General features: G+C 37.2%; 1 protein-coding gene across 1 annotated transcript in view; it reads right to left on the reverse strand.

Moving 5' to 3' along the window:
• Positions 1-20,158, reverse strand: part of itga8 (integrin, alpha 8) — an 81,576-nt gene that overhangs the window by 17,866 nt on the left and 43,552 nt on the right. The window contains exons 17-22 of the mRNA XM_084088686.1: positions 18,929-19,083; positions 17,471-17,608; positions 17,167-17,234; positions 16,758-16,905; positions 14,326-14,418; positions 1,069-1,148 (exon numbers count right to left, since the gene is read on the reverse strand). Coding sequence (XP_083944812.1) covers positions 1,069-1,148; positions 14,326-14,418; positions 16,758-16,905; positions 17,167-17,234; positions 17,471-17,608; positions 18,929-19,083 — 682 coding nt within the window. The remainder of the gene's footprint in view (positions 1-1,068; positions 1,149-14,325; positions 14,419-16,757; positions 16,906-17,166; positions 17,235-17,470; positions 17,609-18,928; positions 19,084-20,158) is intronic.

Raw genomic sequence — 20,158 nt, forward strand, 5'->3', positions numbered from 1 at the left:
ACACCCCAAAACTAACATGCGCTCATAAATACCTCCCCGTGTGTATGTGTGAGTAACATCACAATGAAGAGTGTTGTTATAACAAATACACTTCACCCCTGTGCCTAACAGAACATGGCCAAGGGCATGCACACCAAGTGGGGAGGAAACAGTGTGATTGCAAACGCCAAAACTGACAAGCCAGTGAGTTACCTGGTCTTAAGAAAGCCTTTTATAATTTATATTTGTATTTAAAAAAAAATTCTATTGAAAATTCTATTGAAACACTATACACGCACATATATATTCAAATAATATATGATTACTTAGTATGGCTGTTGAATGATTAACCATTCTGACCCATCCCTAAAAATGACAAAACAGAGGACCAAAAAAGCTTTTTTTCTCAGTATATAAATACAAAATTGCTAAAAAATTCCAGATACACACACACATAGGCAAACAGAGTTTCTTTAAAGTATGCCATCCATTTTCTGTGACCCATCCAAGGACATCTTATCAACACTCAGCTTCCTGTTCTAAAGTCTGGCTCTTTAACGACCAACATTTGGGGCCCTTGCTTACAAAATGACCCCCAAAACATACATCAAAGTGACACGCACCACTTACCTTGTTCACACACACACACACAAGTGCAAGAGACCTTTACATGAAATTATAAGTTAGGTACCACATGTTGGGTTTCTGGGTTTTATGAGGACTCTCCAAAGACATACTGATTTTTATACTGTACAAACTAAATATTCTATCACCTACACCTAAACCTAACCGTAACAGTAAACACTTTGCACAAAACAACAACATACCAATACCTGGACCAGAAATGTTAGCCAGACACATTCAGTTTCTCAGACACAATTACTCACTTTATAATTTTATGACCAGAGGGAACACAAGGACTTGGGTGTTGACAATGATTTGGCCAGAAATGCGAATGATTGTCTGTGTGTGTGTGTGTGTGTGTGTGTGTGTGTGTTAGAGAGAGAGTCAAAGATGTGAGTATACATTATGCTTACTTGAAATTTGTAATTGGGATATGGTTGAAATGAAAGATAATAGTTACTGTACCTGTGTATCTGCAGCTCAAAGCCAATGGTAGGAGGGGCATCTTCCAGCCTCTGTACAGAAAACCGTAAACCCACCAACAACTAGAGAGAGAGAGAGAAGAAAGGGAAAAACATGAAGACATCAAAAGCTTAAGGGACATCTGTAAGTGCTCAGTAAAACAGAATAGAGCTCTCCCCCCACTGGCTCATACAGGAAAAAGCCACCACAATTAACACTGTGCCGTCTTACATGCTGGGGGGAGAAGTGTGGGCTCTGTCTGGACAGTCTCACTGCTCTTATACCCCCAACAAACAGCATGAAAATTATTCAACTATAAGTATACAAGTGTAACTCATTCAATCAATAAAAACATGGACATGAAATACTGATTTGAGTCAAAATTATAGCTATAAATATTATCTTCATATTATCTTTAAGCTTCCATGAAGAAAAAAGCAGTCAACTGCAATGTAATAAACAATCACTCTAGCTAAAGACGAACACTGCACTGATATTAGTCATATTTATACTGAAAATCTTTATTCAAGTAATTTTATTCATTAGCTAAAATGCTACATTTTCATATTTGTATTAGGAAATCATTATAATGCAGCCAAAGATAAATTATGAGAAACATAAATGAGTAGTTCACTTCTGTTTAATTATTCTGTGTAAAAGGCCCCCTGAAATGCACAAAATGAAAATGTTGAAATCAAATAAATTCATATTTGTATGTATTTAAATTAAGTATAGCTCATTATTCTTTTGCATTAGGTATATTAGATATTGTTAACATTTTGAAATCTTGAGAAGTGTTTACCATATTTATCGTATTTATATAATTGCAATTGATCCTTACGTTCAGTCAAATGTCTGTCAGCTCTTGGAAAACAAGTCTTTACAAAGCCATTTTCACTGATTAATAACTTTTGTTGTTTTTCTGCTCGGCTGAACAAAGTCTAAACACTGGAATTTTCATTCGCAAACAAATAGTAAAATTTTACCAATCATCTCTCTCTCTCTGGCTGTAACTGTGTCCATATGGTGTAGTTCATTAGGAGGAGTCTGATAATGGCTGCTGGGATGGTTAATGAAGGCCAGTCCTTTAGCTAAAGGCTATGTGCTAACTCTGGAGCCCCATAAATGAGCGTCCCAAGGCGGAAACCTTCCTCACTACAAAGCCCCCTCATAACAGACGGGTGAGAGTAACAAGTGCTGTTAAACTTAAAAGAGTGAACTAGCCACGGAGCCTCTTTTCGTGGTCTTGCGTCCTTTTTTAAAACCCACAGAGTCGGTAAATCACAAATGAAGATCACGTCTCCGCAACTTCATACATGTGTTGAGAAATTAAGACTTCATCTGAGATCGGAGTTTACAAGATGCTGGTTCATATGTTTCTGTGGCAACAGTAATCATCTAATTACACTAATGAGACAATAACTCTTAATCGAAAGTTTTAATGAAACTCAGAACAGAACAGCGTATAACATGGGAAAAATGTACACGTTCTTCAAGTGCGTTTGAACATAGGAATGAAATGTAAGATGCAGTTTCCATTTGAAACAGCACAAACACACACATCAAAAGCACTGTGTTTGAATACATATGTGCAATGCAATTTATTTAGATGGATTACAGATTGACTAAGCAAAGCTGGACAGAGTGCATCCAGAAAGCATAAAGATGGCTAGATTGTGCATGATTAAAAACAAAGAACAACGTAAGCCAAAGATGAGGCTGTCAGTTCTGTTATTTACAGTGTCATCATCAGAAGCATATCGCCAGGAAGATCCCAGCCCGCTCTGTTAAGAAATAATACATCGCTTCATGTTGCTGGGAAATATGAGGTGTTGTGTTGCCAAATTCTGTGAATATACATCACCCTAATGTGACATTAGCTAAAATGGGTAGGAGTGACTGAAACAATGAACTCATTCAATGCGTTTTATTTTATGGACCATGAAACTCCTCTCTTCATTGAATACCACAGTGAGAGCAATAGATGGGGCGAGTCATGATGAATTTGTATGAATTATGGCTCACAAAAGACATTTACACTTATTTTAAAACTACTGGGAAACTGATTACATTATCATATAGAGAAGATTCACATTAGCGAGACTGAGATAATACAAGACACATGAAATCACAATATGATAAACAACTGCATATTTGGTTTATTAAAATTAAGAGCCAAAAGAGGCAAGGCTTTATGGGCAGCACTCCGAACAGTAGCTCTTCTGACAATGTCCTGTCTTTACTCAACTGTTCTATCTAATAAAGGCAGAAAATGCCCAGAAAAAATTACTAATTATTCGTATTATAAATAATTACTACTGGACTAGTAAGCCCTATTTGCTGTTCACCTGTGGTTCATAAATTTATTGGCCGACCTACAGAATCATGGGACTGACAGTGGAGGATGTAGGAATGAAGATATCACATGAAATATAATCAGTTCATTTGTGCACAAAGTAGAACACGCTTCATACACAACCGTTCAAAAGTTTGGGGTCGGTAAGATTTTTTTATGTTTATGAAAGAAAGACTTTTAGGCTCACCAAGGCTGCATTCATTTGATCAAAAATACAGTAAAAGTTTTCTAACATATTGTAAATTGAGTATTAATTTCTTTTTAAAAAACTGCAGTATTGAAAAATGTTTTTTAGACATTTTTAACTGTAACATTATTAATTGTTTTAGGTTTGACTTGGATATTAGCAACTGATGCTGCGATGTGACAACCAATGTGTCTATGCAAAGGCCCGTCCACCAAAAGTCCCCACCACTTTATAAAACAAAGTGTTTTATTGGTGGCTCAACAATTGTGCAGGAGAGCCTCCATCACGTCTTCCTTTCACAGTCAGTTGACTGAGCTAGAAGTATTTGTACAGTTTCATTCTGAAAATACAACACTACTGGAAGCTTCTACTTCAGACAACATGGTCAATACAAAACTCTGCTGTTCCTCATATACTTTAAGAACTGTTTGTGGCACTCGGACCGTTTGAGGTGGTGTGACCAACATGTTTTCTGCACATGGGTCTTGTAATGGCTTATTTGTGATGAATGAGCTGCACCACATGGTTATGACTTACTTTTATGGGCTATGAGAGGATAGCTTGAAAAGTTTTGAGAAAGAAAACAGAAAATGAGAGAGAAAAAAATGACACATATTGAATTAGATCACAGGCCTCACACTGATTCCATGTGTGGTACAATTGTTCAGTGACGCCAGTGACGACGGTGTGTGAGGGCGAGATCATGACGGGTCTCTCAGTTTGCTTGTTGTATGTGTGTGAGATGGGGGATCTGTGGCCGTGTCACCCTCCTCTGCTGGTGCCAGGATAATTTGGCCCATGTGGGTTTAACTCCGGAGGCTCTATGACAAAACCTGTCACCATGACAATAGCCCTCCGTCAAAATCTGGAACATGTTAACAGGTCACAGAGCCAAACAACCCTCTCTTCATTTGTGTTCCACAGAAGAAAGTCACACAGGTTTGGAATGACATGAGTGTGAGTAAATGATGGCATTTTATTTTTATGCGAACTATCCCTTTAATGATTGTTTCCAAACAGGTTTGTCAAACACACTAGCTTTCCTTCTGCCCCACATTATTCAGACAAACTAGTCAATGCTAACGCTAACCATGCTAATCAAAGTTTCTATGCTAAGCACAGCAACAAATGACATGAAAAACTTAAAAAATGACTATTAGAAATAACTATAAATTTATGTTGAAGTACTAAAATTACTAAAACTGAAATAAAAATAAATTACATCTATATAGAAATATATTTTAAAAAACAAAAACTAATAAAGAAAACTAATAAAAATGACTAAACAAATTAAATTAATCAAAAAAACTGAATAAATTATATAATAGTATATAATAATACTGAAATAACATTGGAAAATACAAGGTACAGTATTGCGCTCTTCATCTGTATATCTGCAATCCTATAATTTGCTATGATAGAAGAAAGTATTTTAACAGCAAAAAAAGAAAAAAGAAAAAAAAGACACACTTCACCTTTAAGGCTATTTCTGTGTGAGGCATTTACTTTGTCTCACAATTATTTTGCTCCCTTTACATTCTACATGCTGCCACAGAATTTCTCTACAAGCTCTCCCACAATCCGCTGACATGACAGGCTAGTAGGGCTGCACGATTATGACAAAAATCATAATTGCCGATTATTCCCTTGAAATTGTAATTGCGATTATTAATTACGATTATCACAATTTACATTTGATATATATATATATATATATATATATATATATATATATATATATATATATATATATATATATAGACATATTATTATACATGTTTACTTAAAAATTGTGAACACACACACTGTCCCCCTTTACTTAACATACACATTAATTGTAAGAATATGACTAATAGTAAAGACTACTGAGAAATAAACATTAGGCATAGATGCTAAATCTATTAAATAGCAGTCCCAAACTAGCTTTTGTTAATACAATGTTGGTATGAGCCACCAGTCATTTAAAAATATCAAAAATAACACAAAGTGAAAATAAAGTGGCATTTTGGGGTTAATATTGAAACGACAGTTACCATGGTGATACACAATATTAACAAGAACTGTTAATGAAACATGGAAACTGCTCCTGGTGAATAGAATGAAAATCATACCTGCATGCAAATCCTTCTTAGCTAACACACGACATACCAGTAACATGATTTATTGGTATTTTACTTTTATTTCGTGACTTACTAATTTACAACGTAACAACGTTGCATGCTCGTAGTTTCCTTTGCATTTTATACACAGCGCGCGCCGCCGCATTTGCGCGTGCGATTTAAGAGTGTGCGCTACGAACACAGTAGCCTATAACGGCTGACATGACTGTCACAGGAACGTCCGTTTTTCTGAGGTGAAATTCTTTTTATTTTAATACTTACACATATGTCACTGCCTGGTAGTTTCTATTGTGCTGGGTTTTCTGAAGTAGTTGTGATTCGCCTCTCATAACATGCTCTAAATGCACGCAGAGTGGATTTTTTTTTTTTTTTTTTGTAATCGCGGCTTTGAACGATTACGTAATCGTGGCATCCATAATCGTAATCGCGATTAGAAATTCGATTAATTGTGCAGCCCTACAGGCTAGTTTGACATATAATAACACAGACCTCTGAGTATCCAGCCAACTGCCTACACACACACTGACCAATACCATTTTAAAACCGCAGGTCCATCCGCAGGTAATATATTGGCTATTCAGTTGTGATGCTCTGATTTATGGTTTATGAGCAACATAATCTTTTGACCTGCAGTAGTAAACACAGTCATAAACCTCTCTGCCCTGCCTCCGCTCTCAGTGAGCTGGCACTGTTCGAGCCCAAGCATTTGCCCACGCTGCATCAAATTACTGACAAATTACATTTCAATTTGCCTTCACTTTAACAAGCACTGCAATCCAAACAAACAGAAAATGAGGAGAGTAAACGGGCTAATAAAGATGCAGGTGTGTGTGTGTGTGTAATACACAACGTAAAAATAAGTTCTCAGAAAAATAAGAAATAATGTAAATAGTACAGTAAATAATGCTTATGTATATAATAATGAAAAATCTATATATAATGCAACAGTGGGCATGTTGAATCCAATTAGCAATGTGCAAGATGAAATGAACGCTGCAAATAGATCTACAAAGACAGTGAGTCCCTTAAAAACCCTCTCTGCAAAGCTGACTGTTGTTACTGCAGCTCAAATTCATTATTTTACAGAATTTGTATCCAGCCAAATAAGAACTTTAGATACAATAAGCCATTTTTTGTAGTTGGACAGACCAGAAAATATCTCAAAATCTATCCTAGATCCCAAATATTCACAAATTACAGCCAAGTAGAAATAGTAAACAACATAACACCACCAATGGAAATGTAGTTCAAAATACACAAATTGTAAATGTAAAGACGATCTAGACATACTCAGGAACACGTTTGTGTGTGTTTGTTTGTGTGTATATACCTGCAAATGAGATGCAGGCAGGATGTTGTGTTAGGAGTGTGTGTACGAGTGTGTTGTGACGGGTCAAGCGTGTGTTTTGTAACCGTTGTAATTGCACCCCAGGCATAGATATTTGGGATGGCTGGAGACGGGTTGTCATGGTGAATAGTAAATAGATGGAGAGCTTGTTTAGACTGAACCTCAGACTTTGTCCCAATGTGTTTACACCCTCCCTTCACATGCTCACTCCATCATTCCACTTTTTCTCTCGACCCACTGTTTTGTTTTCCGGACTCTCATTAACAATGTTCAAAATCAACCTGACAGAGAAACGGGGAAGAAAGAGGTAGGAAGGAAAGAGAGAGGAGAGAGGAAGAAGAAGAAGAAAAAATATCACACAATGCACAAATCAAGCTTTTGACTGTGCAAGAAAAGTTCTATGTAAGGTATGTGCGTTTTCTCTTTAGCGAACATACATGTTGATATCAGCAGGGAGACGTATACAGTATGTGTCATTAATGGCACATCAATGAATACATCTGTAGAACAGACACATTCCAGAGGGTCCGTGGGGCAAGTAGGAAAGCAGTCTTAAATTTTTTTTTTACACACAGACAGACAGACAGAGAGAGAGAGAGAGAGAGAGAGAGAGAGAGAGAGAGAGAGAGAGAGAGAATTGAATTTTAAATACACCTTTATTATAACAATTTAATCATAAATTATTCACTTCATCCAACATGTTTTTTTCCTTTTTTTTCCCTTTTTTTTTTTCTTTCCTACATGTATATTTAAAAAGTCAACACCAATTCATTTCTCTCACATAAAGTACACAATACCTCATTAACACACCAGATTTCTACAAACTTTGGTAAACAGTCCACCAACTTATAGTAGGCAAACTCTACTTTTAGTCTAGCTGCCACAAGACCCAAAAACATAGGAACAACACTTATTGCATCCTGCCCTAGAAGTTTGTTTTTCCTTGATTTCCAGATTACTAATTTTGCAGTGCCTGATAAAAAATTAATTAAAACCAAAGTTCTTTTCCTTTGAACAGAATACCTAGGACCATAAACAAACAATTTGAAGGAAAAGCCCTCACCCAAAGATAAAAACCAATTGCTTAAAAGGGAAAAAAGATCCCCTAAACGTGAGCACTGCACAAATAAATGGAACACTGATTCTGCCTCTAAACAAAAAGGACAACCCACCCCAATGCTAGGATTAAGATGTGCCACATGTCTGTTCGTAGCTATTGCTCCATGTACAATTCTCCACTGGAGATCACCTGTCCGCTTATTAATGGGACATTTGTACAGAGCACGCCAGCAGCCTTTAGGGGAAGAGTCAAGTCCAAGAAAATCCAACCATTTTGTAGAAGGAACGCCAGTCAACAGTCTGGCATTTGACACTTTTAAACAAGTCAAATACAAGGCCTTCTTCCCAGTTAACTCAAAACAATCCAAAACGGGGGTTTTAAATGTTAACAATAAGTTATCATCCTCTTCCCAATTCTCCACGGCAGCACTGACTATGAGTGAAGGAAATACATAGTCATGCTCTTCTGTCCACTCTTGGATCATCGTTGTGTTCTCCAGAAAGTCTCTATACTCCTCTCCTAATGCTCCACGTACTTCTGCAACGAACTGCTGTATCACTCTTGCGGATTTCACTTTAGTCCTTTGGCTTATAGCTTCCACACTGCTACTCAATATATGGCCCAACTTCACATATCCAGCAGCCAGCAACCGTGAGCGTAAGCATGCAGATGATAAAAGTCTTGAAGACAAGAGAGGGTTAAAAAACAAAGGTTCTTCCAGCAGCCAGGGCCCGACAGACAAATCAGGTGATCTTGACACATTAAATACTTTCCAAGCTTCAAGCATAGATTTATAATACGGGGTAAGGTCTACCAACTCAGACTCTTGTAAATCCATGAGAAATAAGTGTTTGTCGAGTCCCATTCCGCCTACCCTCCGCAAAAGGGCTATTGCAGTGTCCATCCAAGCAAAATTGCTGTTGTATAGCAGTCTTTGAACAGTTCGTAAACGAAAAGTCATTAGTCTTGCCTTGAGGTCCACCAAACCCTGCCCCCCTTCTTGTACAGGAAGATACAGTACAGCAGATCGGACCCAATGGTATCCAGACCAGAAAAAGTTCACCAGGTGCCTCTGGATCGCTTGAACTAGACCTGCTGGTGGTTGCAGTACATTGAATTTATGCCACAGGGTGGATGCCACCAAATTATTGGCCACCAAAACTCTTCCCCTGTAGGACAACTGAGGTAGCAACCATTTCCATCTAGACAATCGTGTACACACTTTTTCCTCTACGCCCTCCCAATTTAATTTTTGATACTCATTAGAACCAAAAAAAATACCTAATATCTTAAAACCCTCTAATTTCCATTTGAGGTCTCTAGGCAATTGTGGGAGATTCTCTGCAATACCTTGACCTACCCAAAGAGCTTCACTTTTATCCCAATTCACCTTAGCTGTTGAAGCCTTCTCATAAACATAAAGTGCATCAGACAACACCTTGACATCTTGTATGTTTTTAACAAATACGGTAATATCATCGGCATAAGCACTTAAAACTGTTCTTGAAGTCTTAAAAATAACAGGTATATGCAAGCCAGACATTTTTTCTCGTAATTTGCAAAGAAAAGGTTCAATTGCTATACTATATAGCTGTCCTGATAAAGGACACCCCTGTCTTATGCCCCTTGTTACAGAAATGGGACGGCTCAATCCACCTCCCACCTTGACAATACAAGAAGCCCCTGCATACAACAATTTCACCCATTTTAAAAAACCTTCCCCAAAACCAAAAACATTCAAAACATTGAAAAGATAGTTGTGGTCAACACGATCGAATGCTTTTTCTTGGTCCAGGGAGATTAAACCAATTTCTGTTTTAGAAACTCTGCAAATATCCAAAACATCCCGTATCAAAAACAAATTGTCCGATATTGTCCTTTCTGGAACACAATATGTTTGGTCACTGTGTACAATTAAATGGAGGTACTTTTTAAGCCTATTTGCAAGGCATTTGGATAAAATTTTGTATTCAGTAGTCAATAGGGCGACTGGTCTCCAATTCTTCAAAAGAGACAAATCCCCCTTTTTAGGCAACAATGATAAAACAGCCCGTTGACAGGACACAGGCAACATATCATCCTTGTTACATACACAAAAAACTTCAAAAAGATCCTGTCCAATGCAATTCCAAAAATGTTTATAGAATTCAGGTTGTAAACCGTCAATGCCTGGAGATTTTCCTGAATTAAGTTGGCCCAAGGCAGCAGTTATTTCTTGATAGGATATATCTATATCCAAAGCAGTCTTTGAGTCAGAGTCTATTTGAGGTAAATCTTGAAACAGTTGTGCAGAACAGTTTACATCACAATGCTCAGCAGTGTAAAGATTTGAATAGAAATCCACTGCATGACGACGCATGTCTCTTTTATCATACGTCATCCTTCCATCAGGAAGACGTAAACAGGCCATCTGTTTGTGCTTTGCCACTTTACGCTCCAAATTAAAAAAATATGCACTTGGAGCATCCATGTCTGCAACAGAAATAAAACGAGACCTTACCAAGGCCCCTTTTACTCTCTCGTTTAAATAAGATCCCAACTCCATTTTTTTCCTCTGTAACTTACTACTTAAACTAGGATCATATCTGTTAATTAATTCTGTTTCTATTGATGATATCTCATTTTCAACAGACTCAATCGTTTCTCTTAACACATTAGTAGAATTGGCAGTATATTGCAGACAAAACATTTTTATATTCACTTTTCCTATGTCCCACCACTGTCTTAGATTTTCATAACTACTTTTCTTCATTTTCCACTGTTGCCAAAATATTTCAAAATACCTACAAAATTCTTTATCTTGAAGCAATCTAATATTAAAATGCCAAAAAGAGGACTTATTTGAGCTTTGAGATTTACTTATTACAATTGAAACCAAAGTATGGTCTGTAAAACCCATTGGTGTAATAGAACAATCAATAATTTGACTGCTCAACTGTTTGGATACATAAATTCTATCCAAACGAGCAGCAGTAACTCTATTATTATTCACCTTGATCCATGTATATTGCCTCACATCAGGGTTTTTAACCCTCCATATATCCAAAAGATCAGCTGCCCTTATTAGCCTTGATAAACAAGATGAAGACTGAATGTGTGGTTCTTCAGTATTTCGATCAACAGAAAAATTCTCTGTACAATTCCAATCTCCCCCTACTATGACATTGCCATCATTAAAGCATTTTTTAAGAGCATTACTTAACACACCAAAAAATATTAATCTTTCAAACCCTACATTTGGTACATAAACATTGATGAAATAATAAATATCCCCATCAATATCAGCTTTAACAACAAGTAGACGGCCATTCATTGGTTCTTCTGTACTCAAAACAGTCACTCTTAAATCAGGTGAAAATAAAATTGCCACTCCTGCACTCAAATTTGTTTTATGGCTTAATTTGTACTGCCCTTTCCACCACAGTCCCCACTCAACTTCATTTCCTACATCACTATGTGTTTCTTGAAGATAAATGACATGTAATTTTTTCTGCTCTATTATTTCAGATACTAATGCACGTTTGTGCATATCCCTCCCCCCATTAATATTAAGAGAACCTACTCTTAAAGCATTCATATGTAGGTTTAAGAGGGAAAGGAAAAAAACAGATAAAAGCAGCATTATGAAAAGAGACACCATGTGATGCATGAGATGGTCAGCTAAAACAAAACCTTTAACGTTCTCTTTTTTTCCACATTTCTATACTTTCTAATTGCCGTTACATGTTTCTTCAAACGAAACCTTTTCTTTTCACTTAAAATCTCAAGACTCACATTCTTTTGATGTACTGAAACAGACTTCTCAAACTTCTCAATATCTGGAAAAAAGTCTATCACATTGACTTGCTTCCCAAACGTATCATCCAGAAAAGCATTAATCTCCTCTAAAGTATACAATGAGGAATCGTCTTGTGAGAACTCTTGAGAGTCTGCCTCACCACTGCACATAGAATCTCCCTGTGAACATAAATCAGTATCATGCATAGATGCAGCCTCATCTGACACACTTTCATTCATACCACTCCTATTGCCTTCTTTAATGCAGCTCAACTCCATCTGCTCTTTCTCCACCACACGCTCTACACTACAAAACATGGCCTGGATACCGCTCGTACTTGGTACAGAATGCAAGACATTTTCAACATTCAGTATTTCAGCATTTTCTTCGTTCATATTAACGATCGCAATACTACTAAGATCAGAAACGGTCACTGTTGTTCTCACTTCGCTATCTGTTTGAGTATTCTCAAGAGCGTTTACACTCATTTCTGAAACTCTTACCTCAGGAAGTCGCTCAATCTCACCCCGAACTCCTTGGGTAACCACAGTTTGAGAAGTAACATCAATTTCTGATCCCGAAACATTGCCTTCAACTTCGCGTTCTTTATGTGGGCACGCATGTCGTTTATGCCCAACATCACCGCATTCAAAACACTTCATATTACCGGTTGTTGCATAAACCATGTACGGTTTCCCTTCATGTTTAACGCGAAAAGATATATCCAGCGTTCTCTCCGGAGAATCTAAAACCATGTTGACATTCCTCCTGAACGACATCACATGTTTTAGAGCCGGGTGTTTGCACCCTAGAGAAATCGTTTTAAACGGACTAACAATTTTTCCAAAGCGAACTAGCTCACGCTCCAACGCGTCATTTATTATGAACGGCGGCACATTTGAAACCGTGATTTTTGAAGAAGCCGCATAGAGTGGAGTGACTTGCACTAAATCGTCGTTAATAATAAGGCCATTTTCAATTATCTGATTAACGAAATTCTGCGTTTTCAGAAAAACTACAACAGCCTTATTCATACGAGAGGCAGAAGAAATATTTTCGTGGCCTACCGCTTCCCCTGTCGCCACAAGCACATCCTCCACCATTACCCCATCAGGAGGCACACACCTGAATCCATTACGCAAGGACAGCGCCTCAACCTGAGACGCCATCCCTCCGCACAAACACTCGCCGTAACAGCAACAATAAATGAAAATAAACACTTACCAAACCATGCAGAAACAAGTTGAAAAGGGAAAAAAAGAGAAATAGGTTAAAGTCCACCACTCAAACTTCGCTCCCCAACACCACTCTCGCACGTGCAAACTCCCAGAATTCCAGAGAGAGAGAGAGAGAGAGAGAGAGAGAGAGAGAGAGAGAGAGAGAGAGAGAGAGAGAGAGAGAGAGAGAGAGAGAGAGAGAGAGAAATATGGTTTCCTTCCTCTGGATGGATGGATGATTAAAAGATACTCAGCAATAACTTATTTTTTTAATCAGTGTTTTTTACATTTTTCAGTAATAATATACAGTACAAACCTAAATTCAAATTATAATTTCTTGTTTTCAGCACAAATCTAACAATGTAGCGAGGTTTAAGCTTAAAACAAGGAAAAAATATATATTATCTGAAAACAAGCATTAATATCTTAGGTTTCATTTATTTGATCAAAACTACATATATATGTGTGTGTGTGTGTTGCATCAGCAGGTGTCTCATACAGGACCTGAAGTCTAAGTAAGCTGACAGCGCTGCTAAATATCTGGCTATTAAAGAGCAAACTGATATGCTGTCTTACCCTTTTCTCACCCCTCTAAAATCCTCCTTCCTCTGCCCTGCTCATTTATGTTAATGCGCTGAGGGATTCAAGTTCTCACTGCAAGCAAGTACGTGAGAATTAAATAATCTACACAAGCAAATGAACAAGCACAATTTTATGTGTTGAAAAACGCATCAAAATGCCATTCATAATGCAATGCAAGTATGTACTGCATTCTCAGCATTGCCACAAATCTTTTTCTACAGTCTGTTTTCTCTTTTAGGTAAACTCCTGTCATGGTGACTATACGAGAAAAGTTTGAAATGAAGATTACTGAGCAAGTTAGTTAAGTTAGTTAGACTGTTGACAGGTTTATAGTTTGCTACCTGAATGATTACACATTTGGTTTAATGGCACAGACATTTGGAGGAAACTATATCTCCCTTGAGTACTGAGGTTTGTTACTGTCACTGTAATGCAAGAAAGCACATAATGTATTTTATGTCCAAAATGTAAGTATGTACCACACACTTGTAAAGCATTGGCAAAACATTTGTGTCAGTGTACTACTGTAGAGTACGTTTCATTCATTCATTTTTTAAATCAAACTGTACATATTACATCGTATCAATCGAGTTTGTGTGACAAGACTCTTACGTTTGTGTCAGCCACCATTGGGTTTCCTATGTCACACACCACAACTCTGGTATCATTCTCTGTCCTGTGCTCGCAGTTCAGCCGCTGAAGATCCTGAGTGAAAAAGAAAAAATTCAGGTCTTCATTATTAATCTATAATAGCTGCTGTGTTGAACTAAATGCTGAATATCTAAGGAACACAAACAGAAGCATTATGCTCAATCAAAGGGACACATGCCCCCTCAGAACCCCTATTTTAAACATTAAAAATGTAAAACATTTAAGGATTTGTTCTACCCACATACAAATCATAAACTCTACTAACACATCTTACACTTATAAATACTGTATGCTACTTCTAAACTGTTAAAATAAAAATAACAAAAAAAGTAATTAAAATAATATAACTAAAATAAAATATATAAAATAAATGAAATAAAATAGGTGCATGACATCACTGAAAACAAAACCAGGCAATAATAAACCCGGTCAATAACTAGCATAATCCAGTGAAAACATGTCTCAGGAGGGTCAAGGGAGGGACTGAGGAAAGAAAACAAGGGAGAGAAAGTACATGATGAATTCCCTGATAGTAATCACATCATACATCACTGAGGCCCTACCCCTGTCATCTCGTCAACCCCCTACATCAGTCTCCCTTTTCCTCCATCTCCCTCCTCTGGCAACCACTTCCTCTCACCAAAACAGAGTCAAACCGTAACCAGTCGGTTCCCAGAAGAGCAGCTAATGGAGTCGTGCAAATTGCATTAAGAGCCACTCTCAAACACTCGCTGCAATTACCAGTTATACACTGCATCTGTTAAACTCATAACTGACAGACAGAGAGCAATCAGATCTTCTGCGGTTAGTGCCACAGAGCGCCAGTGTCTCATGCTGGAAGAAGCAGACATGCATGAATGAGATGATGGAATGACTGAATGACAGCAGAATATATGAATGAAGATATGTAGGACTGTATTAAATGAAATAAACAGTATGTTAGATCTAGGCAATGCATTACAGAGCACACCTAGGCATGAGGCACTGACTATGTTTAATAAGAAACCTTACCATAATTAGATCAACATTCACTGCATTCCTGCCTCATTACTACATCAAAGACATTGCAGCACTCATGTTTGTGTTTTTAACTCCGTGTCAGAATGGATTACAGATTTAGCATTTCACCATGATGGATTTAAAGCCATTTAGTAAATCTGATATTTCACAAGTCCCGAGTTCACGTTACACTGTGTCATAACCAGGTGCGATGCGATAAAACATTAAGAAATACAAGCTATCCATGTAAATGTAAAGGTTTTTGTCTTAAAGGGATATATCACCCAAAAATGAGTCATCATTTACTCGCCCTTAAGTTGTTCCAAACCTATATGAATTTCTTTCTTCTGCTAAACACAGAAGACATTTTGAAGAATGTGGGTAACCAAACATTTGACGGTAGCCACTGACTTTCCATAGTATAGGGATTTTAGGGATGTTCTGATCAAGTTTTTTTGTGCCCTCGATTCTAATATTAAGTATATTAAGAAAATTAAGTATCTGCCAATACTGGGTCCCATTCCGATACTTGTATTTTCCTAGTGCTTGGTGTACACTTCAAGTACATTAAAGTAGTTAAAATCAATCCAATGTACACAGCTCACGGTGAAGCTTACGGTATCAGAATGCCAATCTTGTCAGTCAAGTCAGAAGAAAGACGCGACCCATAGCAATGCGTTATTGGGACGATGCCTCAGTCTGACGGCAGATAAAAATAAAATGCGCATCAAATGTGCTAAACACGGAAGCTTGAATGTGTGTGAGCCTGAGGCGCAAGAACAGACGTCATTGGTTCTCATGCCGGTGTCGCAAGAAAATAGCAAAGCTTGACAAGACAAACACTGTTTGAAAGTTTAAAAAAAGAAGTTTAAAAAGCCTTGAAGTTTGAAGGCCTGTAGGCATTATGGACAGAGAACGATAGAACAACAGAAATACAGAATGACAGATAGGATGAAAGATAGATAAACGACAGATAGAACAACAGAAGCAGAACGATAGAGGGATAAAACGGCCAATAGACAGAATGGTCGGCAGAACGGTCGACAGACAGATAGATAGATAGATAGATAGATAGATAGATAGATAGATAGATAGATAGATAGATAGATAGATAGATAGATAGATAGAATAAACTCATGCATGAGCAGTTTTCTGGAAAAAGAGGATACAGTGAGTGAGTCATAATCTAAACACAGCAGTTCACAGAATGAAACTAAAATAAACCTTCAATAATCAGAGTAATTCTAACTGAAAGACATCATACAAAGGACTTTCACTAATTAAAGTATTCATTATCTTCTACATCCAATAGGTTATCCAAGACCCACATAAGCACATACACAGCGATATCTCGTAGGCATATGTAAAAACTGATAGTGGGTAATGTTGTTTACCTCACGTCTGCGCTCCACACCAATATAGTCCGCCTCTGGTGGGATGGTCACATGAAGCTCCGCCTCGTACGCCCCCTCGCCCTTATTGGCGGCGTTGATGGTTAACATAAGCAAGTTGTCATCCCCGATTATAAGTTCTGTTCGGTCCCTGTAAAAAAAAAGAAAAAAGAAAAGAAATATGCATTTAAAATCACTTTTTAATGTTAACACATTTGCTATCTATCTATCTATCTATCTATCTATCTATCTATATATATATATATATATATATATGGCTAAAATCAAGGAACGACATGCTACTAAAACATAAACAGGGGATGCATAATACAACATGGCACATAAATTATAACAAATATACAAACAGTTGTTCAATGGCACACACATGTATGGATCAGACCCACGGACTCACATTTTTGCAGAAAGTTTGAGATCTGGGATGCACATGTTGTCTTCCCCACAGTCCAACAGGATGTTTGCCTAAAGAAAACAAGAGAGAAAATATCTTCTCTTTCCGTCTTTGGGTTTGTTTGTTCACTGAATTGAACTTGTGTCTTATTTTTTTCTCTAATTAACTCTTTACTGTCTAAATCAGACAACAAGATGTTGTTTTGTTTTGAACCCTCTATTAAACCCTGCATGCCATGGCATCATAATTTAACTTAATATGATGCACACATGCAGTCTCCAACTAAACACTTATGTTGCATGCAAACCTGCTCATGGTGGAAGGTCTTGCTATAGTGGTCTAAAATGGGCCGCAGCTGTAGGCCAGGTGGAGGGGAATTCTGGTCCAGACTGTAGTTCAGTGCCACGCTGATAGGACTCAGTTTATCCCTAAACTCTCCCTCATCCTACATACAAACAGAGAAGGATCAGACAAAAAAAGAGAGTGGTGGATTGCAAACAGAACTGAAAAGTCTCACTTTACACTTTCTTCTCTTTTGATTATCTTCGTCCTTTGACATCAATCTGTTTGACTGAATCACAGCTGTTGAATGAGTATGCTTGCCTCAGAGAGCCAAGGGCAATAAATACAGTTATTTAATAAGTTATGAGAATTTGAGAAAACGAGGAAGTATGTTTATGTTTCTGAACAGAAATGCACAATGATTTGTGAAGAAAAAGCAAAAGCAGCTAGGTTGTGAGGAAAGTATGTGAGCCTGCTGCATCAAAACACACACATTATTTACACAAATCCAAACTAATTGTTACAGAAATAAATAAGCAACTGCTACTCAAACTAAATGTGTAAAAAAAAAAAAAAAAAAAACACATGACCTTAATGAATAATAAAGTGTATTGCAAAAAAATTATGTACTATTATGTGTTATATGTACTTTTTATTTATTAATAATAATTTATCAGTGTATACATTTTAAAATGTATAATAAACATTATACATAAAAATAAAAAAATAATGATTTCTTAAAGGAACACTCCACCGTTTTTTGAAATAGGGCTTATTCACCGTCTTTCCTACATTTAGATGCATGCATTGTTTTAGTTTGGCAGCACCGCCGATAGCTTAGCTTAGCATAATGAATGGAATCCTTTGTTGCCAGCTAGCATGTCATGAGTAAAAGTGATAAAAAATAAAAAAAACGAATTACTTCTTGTGGCCTGCGTATTCACAACGAGTACAAATAGGCAGATATTGACTTGGGACTATATTGGGGGGCAGCACAGGCGAAGCACTGCTACTTGGGCGCAGTAATTATTCATATTTTTAAATGAATAATAATAATAATAATAGATTTTTTACAGAATCCAATTTATATTCATATGTTGTTGAATGTTTGTGCTTTAGATCTGCAATGTATCATAGTGATAGGTCAATGTTGCCTGATATTTTATCATAGTTCAAATTGAGCTGGCTAATAAAAGTATTTCCCATGGCCTGTGTTGTTATATAAACACTTATGATTGCATTCAATTATTGTGTCACCTCAACCCAACAGAATTTTTGGTCTTATTTTTGCGACACACTCTCACGGAGGGGTTCTCACACCGTTTATTCCGTCCAGATGAGCCGTGTTGTACTAGAAGCTTGGTTTGGCTCACAATTAACTTTCCCATGGGTTCATTTATAGTGAAGATAAAACAAGAATTTTTCATGAGGAATGAGGCCAGTTCAGCAATGCTCTGTGATGCACGTGACCTATAAGGCTTACCCGCAGGTAAACAGAGTAGTTGTGGCAATGTTGGCGGTCCCCTTGACCCAGAACCAACTGCTGGGTTCTCTGGTGCTGGTGAGAGTCCATGAACAAGATTCGCTTAACTGCTCCACGCTGCTTCAGCCAATCCAACTGCAGGTTCATTGTCAGAGCTGAAAGAGAGAGAGAGAGAAAGACAGGCACGCTATTGTACATCCCACCTTTACAGAGTCTAATTCAGGCAATTTCTGCTCGGACCAATTTCTGCTCGGACCATAAAAATTGCACGTTCTTAAGGTTAATGACTAGGGCTTCTGAACAACAATCAAATAGTGCTTCCAACAAACGTGCACCTCACACACACCAGCCTGTGTTACTCTCACAGGCAAAGGAACGCATTCAGCCACACCTGTTCTTTGTCATCTCCAAAACCATATGCACTGAGTTTTAACAGGCCTGCGTTCAGAAGTGCTGGGAAAGAGGCTTTTATTGCCTGTTGGTTTAACTGAGTTTGGCACCTTCTCCATTTTGGCCATTACTGAATGCACTTACATACAGATGTTCAACAAGAGCAGAGACACACAAACTCACACTGAGCACAACACATATAAGTGAAAACAATAAAATATAAAATGTCTCCATCTTAGCAAGTGTCAAGAGAAAATGTATACTGCATGACAAAATCGTTTGCTTTGCCTGCACAACATAAGAGTTATGGAAGTCTTGTTCATTTTCTCCATAGAGAAAAAAAAAAAAAAAAAAATTGTTATGGCCACTGTTATGATTGGCTAACGGCATTGCATAGGAAACAGTATCAATGCCTCAACGCACGTGGAGTAGCCTATGTTAGAAACTGAACGCGTATCTGTATACTGTATATCCAGTGTAGACAGCGTCAGTGATTATAATGGATTCTATTTTCGTTTGACGCAACGCTCACATCGTTTCAGGATTGTTATATATATATATATATATATATATATATATATATATATTTATATATATATAGAGAGAGAGAGAGAGAGAGAGAGAGAGAGAGAGAGAGAGAGAGAGAGAGAGAGAGAGAGGGGTAATCATGTAAGCCTTTACTGTCACTTTTGATCAATTTAATATATATGTGCTGAATAAAAGTATTGATTTCTTTAAAAAAAAAAGAAAAACTTCCTGATCACAAACTTTTTACCTATAGATTATAGATCTGAATAATTTGTTATAAATGTCTTAACAAATTTAAATATAGTTTTATAC

Source organism: Abramis brama (assembly GCF_963993115.1).
Source record: "Abramis brama genome assembly, chromosome: 17".
NCBI classification, from domain to species: Eukaryota; Metazoa; Chordata; class Actinopteri; order Cypriniformes; family Leuciscidae; genus Abramis; species Abramis brama.